Source organism: Schistocerca gregaria, chromosome 1 (genome assembly GCF_023897955.1).
Source record: "Schistocerca gregaria isolate iqSchGreg1 chromosome 1, iqSchGreg1.2, whole genome shotgun sequence".
Taxonomy (NCBI): Eukaryota; Metazoa; Arthropoda; class Insecta; order Orthoptera; family Acrididae; genus Schistocerca; species Schistocerca gregaria.
The window spans coordinates 1100701265-1100716347 of NC_064920.1; the positions used below are offsets into that span (position 1 = coordinate 1100701265).

Below are 15083 nucleotides of genomic sequence, written 5' to 3' on the forward strand. Positions count from 1 at the left end.
TCACATGTGTTACGAGCCGTGGCTCTACCCTTCATTCGATCCCTGCGAAACCCTACATTTCAGCAGGATAATGCATGACCGCGTGTTGCAGGTCCTGTACGAGCCTTGCTGGATACAGAAAATGTTCGACTGCAGCCCTGTCCAGCACATTCTCCAGACCTCTCACCAATTGAAAACGTCTGCTTTATTGTTTCCCAGCAACTGGCTCGTCACAATACGCCAGTCACTACTCTCGATGAACTGTGGTATTGTGTTGAAGCTGCATGGGCAGCTGTACCTGTACATGCCATCCAAGCTCTGTTTGACTCAATGCCCAGGCGTATCAAGGCCGTTATTACGGCCAGAGGTGGCTGTTCTTGGTACTGATCTCAGGATATATGCACCCAAATTGCGTGAAAATGTAATCACACGTCAGTTCTAGTATAATATATTTGTCCAATGATTACCCGTTTATCATCTGCATTTTTGTTGGTGTAGCAATTTTAATGGCCAGCAGTGTAAAATAAGGTCTGCATATGCACATGAGATTACACCCTCCATTTAGGGTATTCCTACAATTTCTTCCGCTGCAAGGATGAATAACAGAGGACTCAGTGGGTGTCCCTGCAGTACTCCGTTTGATTGGAGTATAGTGGCTAGCATTCCTACCGACCAAGCAAGAGGACCTGGGTTCAAGTCCTGACCGTAACACCTCTCTCCTTTAAAGAAATTCGTCCCCTTTGCTTCTAGAACAATCTCATGAGGTACATGTCAGACGGATAATTAGTCTGTATAGTTCCGGCAGTGGATGTCAAATGGCCGATGATGATGACTGCCGTGGTGAAGGCAGGCGACGCCGCCCTGAGGCGCTACCTACCTGCAGGTTGAAGTAGGCGCCGAGCGCCGCCATGGAGACGGCCATGAGCGCCCCGGAGGCGAGCAGCAGCGGGCGGCGGCCGGCGCGGTCCACCACGAACAGCGCCGCCACGTTGGCCAGCAGCTGCACCGCGCCCACGATGATGGTCGCCACGTGGTCGTCCAGCGTGCTGCCCGCGCTCTCGAAGATCATCACCGTGTAGAACACCACCGAGTCGATTCCTGCCAGCAACATCCACCTCATCGTGATCGTCACTCTGAAACCCGACTTGCCCTCGTGTCACGTGCCATACCGAAAGGAACTTCTAAAAGTAAGTTACACCCAAGACCACGTGAGAAACAGATTGCCCGATCGCTTGGTCTAGCAGGCAACCATTGTCAGGGAATGGCCACCAGGCAGCGACAGCGTCACACCCTTACTTGTGGCACCAACCACTAGATAGCACTCCGTTCTGTGAAATATGTGGCAACATCGACCGAACGCGTGCTGGCGTCTGGCGTCTGTGAAGTACAGCTGTTTCTGACATACCGGTGGTAGTAGATCGAGTCGTCATGCCGAGTGCCTGCGAGTATATCAACTGTGGAAGGAATAGATGGACAAATCCTGAACTAAAAATGTTCAGATTTCCCGTGAAAGATAAAGAAAGGTTACGGAAGTGGATTTTAAATCAATTAATTAGTTACGAGTAAGAATTAATAAAGAGCCCTAAGCATTCGATCCTATCTAAATTTTGTCGACCATATATTCTGATATAAAATGGCAGCCCTTCCTTTATTTTTTTCGAAGATATCGTTGTTAAGTGCGTACATGAAATTATATTCTTTTGAAGTAATAGGCTTAACATCAGAAGAGGCACCAATGTTAGCACTGAAAAGGGGATCATGGAGGATTTTATAAGGGGGCAACGCTCCAGACTGAACGCTGAAAGGCATAATCAGTCTTAAATGATGATGATGATGATGATGATGAACTAACAGTAATCAAATGCAAAATCTGGTTATACTTAAGAACGCTTTAGAAATACTTAGAAAGGAAGCAAAATCCGTTTCTTAAACTTATCTACAGTCTCAATGTGAAACATATATTGTCGTTATAACTCACCTAATCCCTATACATGCAAAATAAATAATTCTGTCGATAATGTCAGGACGCGAAACCCACTGTTCGGTGCAGTATTTGTCAGTAAATTAACTGATTATATTTCAAAAACGTTGAGAAGATTTTGAAAGCTTTATAGTGTTCACCTACATGCGGAGATCTCTTTTACCACCATAATCTGTATCAGAAGACCTGCATAACAAATACGAAATAGAAAGCATGGATGGCGAGTGCAAAACCTATGCGACTGTAATAGAGTCTGCATTTCAAAATTAACTCGCGAGAAATGTTTGTGTGTTACTTTTCATTTATGTCAACTCCCATATGATTGTGACAAGTATCCCTACAGTAGAAATAAATTTGGTTTGTAGAGTTACAGGAGCTAATCTACATTCTTCGATTGAAAACTCGGGGAAAACCACAGCCGATCATGAGCTACAGTCAGCTGCGTGACGAAAGCATTATGCGCTCAGCGCTCCAGCCGAACACAAATCAGCCTAATTCACGTCACCGAGATACAGCGTTGCCAATTCCGTTACATGGACAGGTCAGTTAGCATTGTAGCGTCGCCTGCGGTCAATCTGTTTCTTATGTAATCTGGGGTTACACATTCAAGTAAGACAGTGATAATCCGGCTTCGATAAAATGGCAGACCCATTAGTCTGGCACGTATAACAAAATTATTTTTAGCTTGGCACAGTTGACAAGAGTCCGTGCACGGTATGATGACAGATGGGCAGTGACAATTTTTCGTCGAAAGCGCTGGGCGAGTTAATTCATTTGTTCGAAAGGGGAGGGCGACATTGTTTGCCCCTTTCCGGCTAGTCGACAATGCGCTGAAATGACGGAATCGATGCACACGCCCTGTAGTCTTTCTCAAACAATTTCACAGTAACATTTTCCTAACAAGCTGTCCATGGTTAGGCGACCCACGAGTAATAAATATAAGCTGGAGCACACCTATGCCTGTTGTTCTCACTGTGACGGCAACGTCGTAGTGCACAACACAATGGTGAACTCAACTATCAGTTATAATAATAATTCAGAGAAAAGAATGAGTATTTCACTCGCTTGTCTAGTATGATCAAAGGATTGTTTCATAACGAGCGCTGCAGTTATGTTCCCGACTCTAATCCAAATGTGGGACACAGCTTTTCAAATTCTTCAGTTTTAACTTCGGATGATCGGGGTTCACAGCCATGTAGAATTTTTAAAGGATATTTTATTTACAGTAACTGTAGAAATAATTTATTTCACAATCGCAGTTTCGGCCTTTGGGCCATTTTCAAGTGGTACTGCAAAAGATTCTGCTCAACACATGTCAGACAATCCTCCGGCATGTATAAGGCCCATTTATGACAATGACATATATACATGTTGGAGTATTTTTAAGTCTGTCATCTGCTGGAGCAAAATCTTTTGCCGTATCACTTGAAAATGGCCCAAAGGCCGAAACTTAAGCTGTGAAATAAATAATTTCTACAGTGAACGCCGAAAATATGTCCTTTAAATGAAAACGTTGCGATGAAAGAACATTTCAAAGAATGTACTTTGTCCCTTGCGTTCGTAAGCATCGCACTCCTTCACAAAGGCTAGACCAACAATGCTCATGCTAACAATTAAACTTAGTTTCAGCTTCACATAGAAGTTTCCCATTGTTGTATTGCTTCTCCCGATTAAGCTACCACGTTATGAAAGTTCCTGATTATCGTGATAAATGATCAGGTAATAGTAAAGCCCGCCAACGGATGCTACTGAGTAACAATTACGATACGCTACGGTCGCAGGTTCGAATCCTGCCTCGGGCATGGATGTGTGTGATGTCCTTAGGTTAGTTAGGTTTAAGTAGTTCTATGTTCTAGGGAACTTATGACCACAGCAGTTGAGTCCCATAGTTCTCAGAACTCTTTGAACCATTTAAAAAAAAAAAATTACGATACTGATTTGTACACTGATTTCCGCGAACTCACTGCTGCCCTACCATTCGACAGAAAACTTCCAAACTGAATTTTGTCAACATACGCAAACAGTCCACATTTTTTGGTACCATTCGATTGAGTACGGCCGTTGCACACGATACCTGAACAACGACTACGCTCTCTCGTATAAAGACGAGCGAATGGTAGAGGCTAAATATTTTTGAAGAAACCAGCAAGGCAGTGCCTCCTGACGGAAAAGGCGCGCTCCGCTCCGAATGTCCCAGAGGAACAGCGATGCGTAAGGGCTACGATTTGCTACGTCACACCACTATCGATAGTTTTACCCCTTGTAGTATAATGAACGTACAGTCGGAAGGGCAGCACGAATGGTCTCGGGGTTGTTTGACTCACAGGAGAGTGTACGGGGATTGCTTCGGAATGTGAACTAGTAGACACTTAAAAAAAAAAAAAAGCGTACAGAAAAAAAAGCGTACAGCAGCAACGAGCCACTATTTGGTTTTGGAGTACTTTCTTGGAAAACCACAGTTACTAGTTTTGAGTTTAAATATTCGTCGCGCAATGGCTTGCATACATTATCGAAACATATGCTCCGTTGATTCACGTGTGATTTGCCGTAGCGTATACAAAAAATACATACATCCAGAAATGTGACAATGATAGTTGTGTTCACACACTCGTAACAGAATGCAGCTTACGTTAAATCACTACCGTTTTTTCCCCAACAACTTACATTCGCGTTGTTTATCACACACACCTACAGCTGTTTTCTTTACTATTAACATTCGTTTGGAGGCACCAAAGGTTAGGTATTGTGGATGGACTACAGCTTTTGGTTCACTTACAATGACGGAAAAAATCGCAACATCAAAAAAAATAATTTATATAGAGTATTGAAATTTCGGAATTACGTTTGTGTAGATAACGTATATAAGTGATTACCATTACAAGATCACAGATTACTGTAAGCGCTAGATAAGCTATTGCATATGTGAAATACAGATATATTAATAACCGCTGTAACAGCCAGAATACTGAATGCAAGAATGAAAAAGTGCATGCAATGTGTTGTACAGGTGACGGATGTCAGTTTGTGTGATGGATTTCCATGCCTGTTTCATTTGGTCGGTTTATATGGAACGGTTAATGCTTTTGTGGACGACACTAGAGTTGTCGTCCAAAGATGTGCCATATGAGCTCCATTTGAGACAGATCTGGTGACAACAAGTCGACTCTCTTTAGAGCGTGCTGGGTTACGACAGCGGTATGTGGGCGAGCGTTATCCTGTTGGAAAACACCCCCAAACTGCTGTTCAAGAATGGCAGCAAAACAGGTCGAAAACCAGACTGATGTACAAATTTGCCGTCGTGGGGCGTCAGATAACCACGAGGGTGATCCTGCTGGACCAGAACCAGAAAATACCTTTTAGCACGCTATTAGCAATATCAAAGTGTTTTCAATAACGTGTACTACCAAGTTTGGGGTACAATATGACTACCACAAAAAAATTAAAAATTCACATTTCGTTAATTGTTGTTGACTTTTACTCACAAAGTCATTTTTACAGAAATACTGGCATGTAAGTAAGGTCCTGAACCTAAAAACATTGACTGACATTTTTTGTGGAAATTGGCATCTATTAATAGGACTTAAATTTTTGGGTTAAGTTTAACTGAAAAATTTATAACATTTATCGAATCTGGTAGAAGAATTAATTAAAAAGAATAAATACATTTTTTCAAAATTTTAAAATGTTTAGCAACTAGCTAGATTACAATACTCACAACGGTTGGACCATCTGGTTTCTGTACAAATTGTAAATAGCCTTTCGCTCCCTGTATTTTACCCCAGCCACCTTCAGAATTTGAAAGAGAGTGTTCCAGTCAACATCGTCAAAAGCTTTCTCCAAGTCTACAAATGCTAGAAACGTAGGTTTGCCTTTTCTTAATCCAAACGGATCCTCCCCGAGGTCCGCTTCTACCAGTTTTTCCATTCGTCTGTAAAGAATTCGCTTTAGTATTTTGCAGCTGTGACTTATTAAACTGATAGTTTGGTAATTTTCACATCTGTCAGCACCTGCTTTCTTTGGGATTGGAATTATTATATTCTTCTTGAAGTCTGAGGGTATTTCGCCTGTCTCATAAATCTTGCTCACCAGCTGGTAGAGTTTTGTCATGACTGGCTCTCCCAAGGCCGTCAGTAGTTCTAATGGAATGTTGTCTACTCCCGGGGCCTTGTTTCGACTCAGGTCTTTCAGTGCTCTGTCAAACTCTTCACGCAGTATCTTATCTCCCATTTCGTCTTCATCTACATCCTCTTCCCTTTCCATAATATTGTCCTCAAGTACACCGCCCTTGTATAAACCCTCTATACACTCCTTCCACCTTTCTGCTTTCTCTTCAGTTACTGTAATATTTCGGCATTAAGTAAGTTAGTGAAGGAAATTCATACAGTTCGCTATGAGATGTGAGGTTCGCTAAAAGTTTGAATCTGGTGCTTGTTAGGACTTACATTGGTCCATACGAAATGTAGCAAACATACTGAGTTTTTCTTTAAACTTTAGACAAGACCTACAGGAGGGGACAAAATAATATGAACACCTGACATAGACACATTATTTATTTTTTTATAAGCAGCTCAGCCACCAATGGCTTTGAGAACAGCTGAACTTCTCAGCAGAATACATACGTAGAATGACTGAATAGATTCCAATGAAATTTTGGAGCCGGAAATCTGCTCCTCGCTTTCCGCTCCTAAACTCCCGGTAACGGTTCAATGATGTTAATGTCTGGGGATTGTGTTGGCCACGGAAGATGTTTAATTATATACGATGCTCCACAACCCATGCCTGAACCTTTCTTGGCTGTATGTATGGGCACATTATCATATTGGAAAATGGCAATGTTTGGCAACAACATGCCAGTCACAGTAAGTATTTCACTGTCGAGGAGGCCGAGTAATACATTGAGCCATGAAGGTAATGGTAGGACCAGCTGAATACTACAATATAACCGCCCAAATCATAATGGAACCTGCCCCACGCTTGCCTGCAGCAAGGAAGCAGATCAGATCGTAGGCTTCTTTTGGGGTTCTCAGTACATAAAACCAGCCATTTCTAGGAAACAACGAAAATGATGATTCATCAGACCATACCATAGTCTTACAGTCATCAAGTGTTCAGGTTTTATGACAGTGGAAACATTTCTTTCGCAGCTTTGCAAGGGACTCCGTTATTAAGGGTCTCTTCCATGACTGTTAGCCTTGTGAGCCTCCCGCCGTACTGGTTTTATCGACAAAATGTTCCCCAAGGAGTGTTGAGTTCTGCAGTCACTTTCGCCACAGCAGTTCTGTGTTATCTGGCCACAATCTTTTAAAATGCTCGTCGGTCTCTGACAGGCAACTTCCGCTTTCGCCCACTATTCCTTCTCGCCGATGACGTTTTAGCATTTTTGTCTGTGCTGTCATTCCCGTCCATGCAGTCGTTCGTGAGACGATAAACAGTTGAGCTGTTTCCGTCATAGATGCTCACGCCACCAACGAGCTGCCCTTTTTAGCAGTGTGAGGAATCACGCCATTTCACCAGTCGCTTTTGGTAACCATCACTTTCGATGCGTATAATACACTGAAACATAACCTCTAAGACTTGGCATGTGAGCTGTGCAGTGCTGCCACATCACGGTATTTACACGTACGCAATGGTGCAAATTCCAACAAGATAAAATACAATGGAGGGGAAAAATCGCTACATCAAACAATAATAAATGCAAAGTAATGAAACATCGGGAAAACATTTGTCTAGCAACATACGTAAGCGATTAACATTGCAAGATTATAGGTTAATTTAAGCCCAAGAGAAGTCATTGCAAATACGAAATGCTGGTAGATTAATAACCGGTCGTTTCGTGTGACTGGGGCCTCCCGTAGGGTAGACCATTCGCCGTGTGCAAGTCTTTCGATTTGACGCCACTTCGGTGACTTACGCGTCGATGGGGATGAAATGATTATGATTAAGACAGCACAACACCCAGGGCCTGAGCGGAGAAAATCTCCGACCCAGCCGGAAATCGAATCCGGGCCCTTAGGATTGACATCATATCGCGCTGACCAATCAGCTACCGGGGGCGGACATTAATAACCGGCCAGAATGTTGAATGCAAGCATGCAAACATGCATGAATTGTGTTGCTCAGGTACCGGATGTCATTTTAAGAGTTGGATTTCCACACCGGTTTCACTTCGTCGGTTAATACAAGGACAGTTAATCCTGGTTATGAATGACGATGGAGTTGTCGTCCGATGATCTCCCAAATTTGCTCCAATGGAAAATGATCTGGTGATCGAGCAGGTCAATACAACACGTCGACACTCTGTAGAGCATGATGGGTTAAAACAGAGTTATCTGGGCGAGAGTTATCCTGCTAGAAAACACAGCCTGGGATGCTGTTCATGAATGGTAGGACCAGGCCGAATCACCAGATTGACGTACAGATTTGCACTCAGGATGCTTTGGGTAACTACGAGAGTGCTCCGGCAGTCATACGTCCGACGCTGGTAGCTGAGTGGTCAGCGCGACGGAATGTCATACCTAACGTCCCGGGTTAGATTCCCGGCTGGGTCGGAGATTCTCTCCGCTCAGGGACTGGGTGTTGTGTTGTCCTTATCATCATCATTTCATCCCCATCCACACGCAAGCGGCCGATGTGGCGTCAACTCGAAAGACTTGCACCAGGAGAACGGTCTACCCGACGGGAGGCCCTAGCCACACGACATTTCCATTTGTAGTCATACGAAATCGCACCCCAGATCATAATTCCAAGTGTATGTCGAGTCTACCTATCACGCAGACAGGTTTGTTGCAGGCCCTCAGCTGTCCTTCTAAGTAACACACGGCCATCACTGGCACCTAGACAGAACAAGCTTTCAGCAGCAAACACAACAGATCTTAATTCCGCCCTCCCATCAGCTCTTTATTGACGCTACTGAAGTTACACATGGCGGTGTTCTGGGTGCATGTAATCCACGCTAGAGGGCATCTGTCTCGGAGCTGTCCTTGAAGTAACCGATTTGTAGCAGTTCCTTGTGTCACGTGGTGCCAACTCCTGCTCAAATCGCCGCTGCAGATGCAGTACGATGCACCAGAACCATACACCGAACACGATGGTAATCCCTCTCGGTAGCGCCACGTGGCCGTCCGGAGTCTGCTCTTGTTGCGACCGTACGTTCTTTTGACCGTCGCTGCCAGCAATCCCAGTAGCTGCACTTCTGCCAAGTCTTTTTGCAATACTGCACGACCTCGTTCAAACTCGATGAGATGCTGATAATGTCCTCTGTGACTCCTAATATCAACTCACCACGTCCAGTCTCAAAGGTAACTATTTAAAGCAACCTTATAGCGGCGCTACTAGAGTCACTCTTATGCGAATGGAGCAAAATTTGAATAGATATCATCTTTCAGCTGTAGAAACACGCCTCCCAACTTTTGTTTATGTCGCACAAGTCCTTCTTGGCATTGCGACTTTTTTTCTATCGGTCGATATTATACGCTGTTCATATTATTTTGCCCACCCTCTCCATCACGAGAAGCCTCTTTTTAGATCTGGCAACCTTAAACTCATTTCTGTCTAGCGTAACATACATGTCGCGGAACAGCCTGTCATTGTTTTCTCTCGTTGGCAACAATGCCTGCGTTTGGAGTGGATATTGTTGTATGGCTTTCAGATAAGGAGGCTTCGTTGTTCGTGTTTAGGTAGGTTTCAGTCAGTTGCAAGCATTAAGTGGTCAGTGACTGGTGCTTCAAGTACGGAAGACTTTTCTGAGTGAGATTATGTCTTGGAATAAGAAGTATGTATCATTTTTTATCGCAAATTATAATACAATTTGTTTAAATTATGGTTGATTATAATGTTAAAAGTACCGAAATTTATGTTAATGGTTATCTACAAAATGCAATTCTTACTTTTGTGGTTCCAGATACAGTTTTAATTCTGTGTTGCACATATATCACACTAGGCAAAACAGTGAAAATAACGATTCGTTCTCTTTAGAGGTCTATCTCTCCATGAGATACTGGCTATTCTTGAAGGGGAGGAAGAATATGCAACAGATATATTTATTGATTTATTGAATCTCCTGAAGCTAATGTGGATTCGGATGAAGATTCTGGGGAAGAAGATGAGGGAGGAAACGTCGATAACCTTGGACCAAGGCAATTCCAGGCTGGTGCAGAAGTAGTTTTAGTAAGTAAAAACGGGTTAGGTACTGAACCTGAGATCAATTTCTCTACTGATGATAAACCAGATTAACAGCAAAAGTCACAGATCTTAAAAACTGTAATCAGCGATTGGAAAAAAGACGATCTGCGTAGTGTTAGTTCTATATTTCCTGAGAGTGATTATAGCAAATACAGAAACTTGTCTCCAGTTCAGTGCTTCGAATTATTTTGGAACGACGAAGTAATTGAATTTCTTCTCACTGAATCGACGAAGTATGCTTTGCTCAACAACAGCTCAGATCCAAAAATAACATATGAAGAGATAAAAGGTTTTCTAGGAATTCTAATTGTTTCTGGCTATAATCGTTTACCTAGCAGAAGATATTACTGGAATTCTGGATTCGACATGAGAAATAAAATGGTCCACAGCACGATGAGAAGGGACAGGTTTGAAACAATTATGAGATTCATTCACTCATGTGACAACACAAAAATAGATTCTAATGATAGATTGTGGAAACTTAGTCCATTAATAAATATGCTAAGAAAAAATTCTGTTCTCCACTTTCAGCCTGAGCAAGATTTGTCTTACGATGAGAGCATGATAAAGTATTTTGGCAGACATGGATGTAAACAGTTTCTGAAAGGTAAGTCAATTAGATTTGGGTACAAAGCATGGTGTCTAAACACAACCATGGGATATCTAGTGGACTTTCAAATATACCAAGGAGTTGATCCTCAGAGGAATGAAAAATATGAGAAAGCATTTCGAAAATGTGCTGCTCCTTTGATTCAAATGATCGATTCTCTTCCTGAAAAGAACAAACATCTTCCCTACAGGTTTTATTTTGACAACCTGTTTACATCACAAACATTGTTGATTTAACTGAAGCAAGGAGGTTTTGGTGCAACTGGGACTACCCGTAAAAATCGTCTGCCTAAAGAGTGTCATCTCATAACTTCTAACACGATGTCCAAGAGGAATAAGAGAGGAAATTTTGATTACAAGAGCAGCAAGAAAAGTGGAATAATCGTTGCCAGATGGCTAGATAATTGTACAGTAACAGTTGCTTCCACAAGCCATGGTATCAGTCCAGTCGGCACCGTTGCCCAATACTGTAGACAAGAGAAGAAAAGAATACTTGTACCTCGACCTTATGTAATTGGAGAATACAAAAAAATACGGGAGGAACTGACCGAATTGATGAAAATGTAGCGTTATATAGAGTGAGTGTCAGAGGAAAGAAATGGTGGTGGCCAATTTTTACATGGCTTCTAGATCTCTACACATAATGGGTGGCTTCTTTATAGAAAGACTGGTACAAATATGCCTCAGCTGCACTTCCAGTGCTACATTGTGAAATGTTACCTGACTTCCAATGCTGCAGTACCAAGAGGTCCTGGACTCCCTGCAGGTAATTCAATCCAAGGCAGAGTTCTGCATGATATTAGATACGATGAAACAAATCATCTGGTAGCCACGGTGCCACAGAAAAAAGAAGACGCCGTGCGGCGGAAAACTGCAAGGAACCCCAACAACAATGTGCTGCACATGTGATGTTGGTTTGTGCGTAGAATGTTTTGTGCCATATCACAGAAAGTGAGTACTGTCGCCTGAACTTGATGTAAATCACATACAGTCTATTATTTTACTTGCTGTCATATATTCTGCCTAAAATGTATGTTCTACATAGCGTGACATATATGTTACATCCTTTTTAGTTTCAATTATTGATTATTCTTTTGTTTTCATTGTTGTATTGCTTTTCTTTGATGACAATAAACACATAAATATCCAATTTGTAGAAATCAGAAGAAAAAAATAATCCAGGCAGAATTGGGTTAAATGAACTACATAATTACGTATGACCACCCAATCACCCCGAGTGCTTAGTTTCCAGAGGGCGAGCGAGTGGTCACGCAGGTGCTCGCCTAGCAACCTCCTGAACTGGCCTGCACTGGAGAGGTGGTACTCACCGCTGAGCTGCTGGAAAACGAGCAGGGCTAGCGAGAGGGCCAGTGGGATGAGGACGGGCCTGCGCAGCAGCGCCCTTCGGCTGAAGGCACTACCCTCCTGGGCGGCCGACGCGCCCTTGCTGGGGGCTTTCTTCTCCTTCTCCTTTTCTGGTGCTGCCGCCTCCTGGAACAAACCCCGCCCACACTTTACAGAAGCGGTTGCAACAAGACTCTGTGTGACATGGGGTGGGGTAGAGTGGGGTGCCCTGGAGTGGGGTGGAGCAGGGTGGAGTGCCCTTTTCCTCAAGCTCTATGGCATACATGAGATTGACACAGAACTACCTCCAGGGCCACACAATCAACAAGAGATCTGGGAATGGCATCTCTACTCAATGCCAGCTGGCTTTCCACATGGCCCCATAGTTGATCCCATCCTACTTGATCCCATTTCACATTTTCTATACACAGCGGACCTACACCAGACTCCACTTGTATGGCTGGTGTTGTATGCTAATAACACAGCGCTCTACACCAAGAGTGACCCCACACGTCTGGTGGGTTGTTGACGTCAGAGGACGGTCGAGAACCTCAGAGGACTGTCGAGAACCTCACTGACTGAGCAGAAAAATGGTGAATAGTGGTCAACGCTAAAAAGACGCGAGCCATCATTATCACATGCCTATCGTACCAAAGCATTGATAGCTATTGTGAAAAGTAGCACCTCTAACCAGTGGAGTAAAACACGTCGATACTTAAGTTCACATTGGTCAGAAGACTTATGTGGCGCCCGTAACTCATATTTCAAAAAATGGAGACTGAAGTCCAGTACCAGTTAACAACAGCACAAGGTGCAGTTTGAGGGGAATATTTTCTGTCACAACAAGAACGAAATATCATGGCATCGCACTCTAACTCATAAAATACATCTGCAAAACACATCAGCCAAGGTAAAAAATCGCAACAACGTCATCAAGAGGCTGTGTGGCACAACCCGGGGGTGGTTTTAATGGAGACGTTGTATACATCTGCTCTTGCACGAGATTTTTCCGGCTGCAGAGTATTGTGCTTCAGTGTGGCGTAATACTTGTAATAACAGCCTCATCGATGCACAGCGTAACAACACATGCGCATGATTACTGGTCAATCAGACCGTCTCCTGTCTACTGGCTTCCCTGCTAAGCAATATCTACCAAACACAGACTCACTGAACTGAGACCCTGCTTAGAGTTTACTACAATATACAAGACAATAAGAAACTATCCTTTCATCACGACATATCTGTCTTACCAAGAAATAGGCTTCGTTCAAGACACTCGCCACTACTGTACGCTGAAGAGCTGGTGACAAGTAACTGCCAACACATTGGAAATTACAAAGAACAGAATGGTTCGATAAGTGCAACTGTGATGCCTGACAGGAAACTGTGGATCACATCAAATACAATTCGCACTGGACTTGTTCGCTGATCTGAAAAAATGTTCAAATTTGTCTGAAATCTTATGGGACTTAACTGCTAATGTCATCAGTCCCTAAGCTTACGCGCTACCTAACCTAAAGTATCTTAACGACAAACACACACACCCATGCCCGAGCGAGGACTCGAACCTCGCTGATCTGACTCACTCTATAAATGTATTGTGGTGTCTCCGACTTTAAACTGTGTTACATTGGAACAATCTATCAGAATATAAGAGGAATTTCTCATACCATGCTGTAAGGGCATGTGTAATTTTATGAATGCCATTGCCACAGCAGTGGAATGGGTTAGAGTCCTAGATATTAATATTTAGTCGATTTATTTTTCTTTTTGGGCAATGACATTCATAACATTTTATAAATGTACTGCATATATGTGTCATACGAATGATGAGCAACAAACCGCAAAGGTGTGTCTGCCCAGTCCTTAATTAACCGTTATCAATGCCACCTCATCTCGCCTGACTATCTTCAAATGTCTCACCCGACTCCTTCTAGAGAAGGTGGCGGTATATAATCACTCTGAAACCTTCCAGCGTCTCCAAGTCTCTTCCACGTACAGTCCGCCTGCTTAACTGAGCGGCGATGTGTTTGCCTAACATTCAGTGGTCCCGGGTTCAATTCCTGGCCGGGTTGGAGATTTTCTCACGCGTGGACTGGGTGGTGTGTTGTCCTCATCGTCTCTTCATCATCACCGACGCATAAGATGCCCAATGTAGCATCACCTGAAATAAGACTTGCAAGCCGGTGGCCGAACTTCCCTGGGTGGGGCCTACCGACCAACAGTGCCACACCATCATTTCACTTCGCTTTTTTCATCCATGTATACAGTCTTATTTCAGGATACTTAGAGTGTGAATGACGATGTAATTAAGCTCTATGCAAAAGTTCTAGTAAGTGGATCTGTCTTTCGTTTCTCCCCCCCCCCCCCCACCACCCCACCCCCACGCTCACCCACCTTCAGTCCATATTTTCACATTATTTTCCTTTTTTTACTTTATCTGTTATCGAAATCCAGTCCCCCTCCATAATCAAATCTTCCTCTCCCTTAACTATCCGAATAATTACTTTTATATTATCATATATTCTTTCAATCTCTTTATCATCTGCGGAGTTGGCATATAAACTTGTACTACTGTGGTGAATATTGACTTCATGTCCATCACAGCTATCACAATGCGTTCACTATGCTGTTCTCAGTAGCTCAGCTTCCTATTTACTCGTCCATGATTAGGCCTGCTCCTGCATTACCCCTATTTGATTTGTATTGATAATCATGTACTGATCTGACCAGAAGTCCTGTTCATCACACCACCAGACTTCACTAATTCCTACTGTATCTGTCTTCAAACTATCGATTTTCCTTTTTAAATTTTCTAACCTACCTTCCTGATTCAGGGATCTAACATTCGATGCTCTGACCCGAAGCACGCCAGTTTTGTTTTTCTTGATGATGACGTCCTCCTGAGCAGCTCCCACATGGAGATCCGGATGGGGGAATATTTTACGTCCAGAAAGTTTTTCTCAAGAAGGTGTCAGACAGTAGAGCT

At 43.1% G+C, this 15083-nt stretch overlaps 1 protein-coding gene across 2 annotated transcripts in view; it reads right to left on the bottom strand.

The window, feature by feature from the left end:
• LOC126282405 (facilitated trehalose transporter Tret1-2 homolog) overlaps positions 1–15083 on the bottom strand; it is a 235273-nt gene that overhangs the window by 12840 nt on the left and 207350 nt on the right. For both annotated transcript variants that reach the window (XM_049982072.1, XM_049982065.1), the window contains exons 6-7: positions 12079–12241; positions 857–1077 (exon numbers count right to left, since the gene is read on the bottom strand). In XM_049982072.1, the coding sequence (XP_049838029.1) occupies positions 857–1077; positions 12079–12241 (384 nt within the window). The remainder of the gene's footprint in view (positions 1–856; positions 1078–12078; positions 12242–15083) is intronic.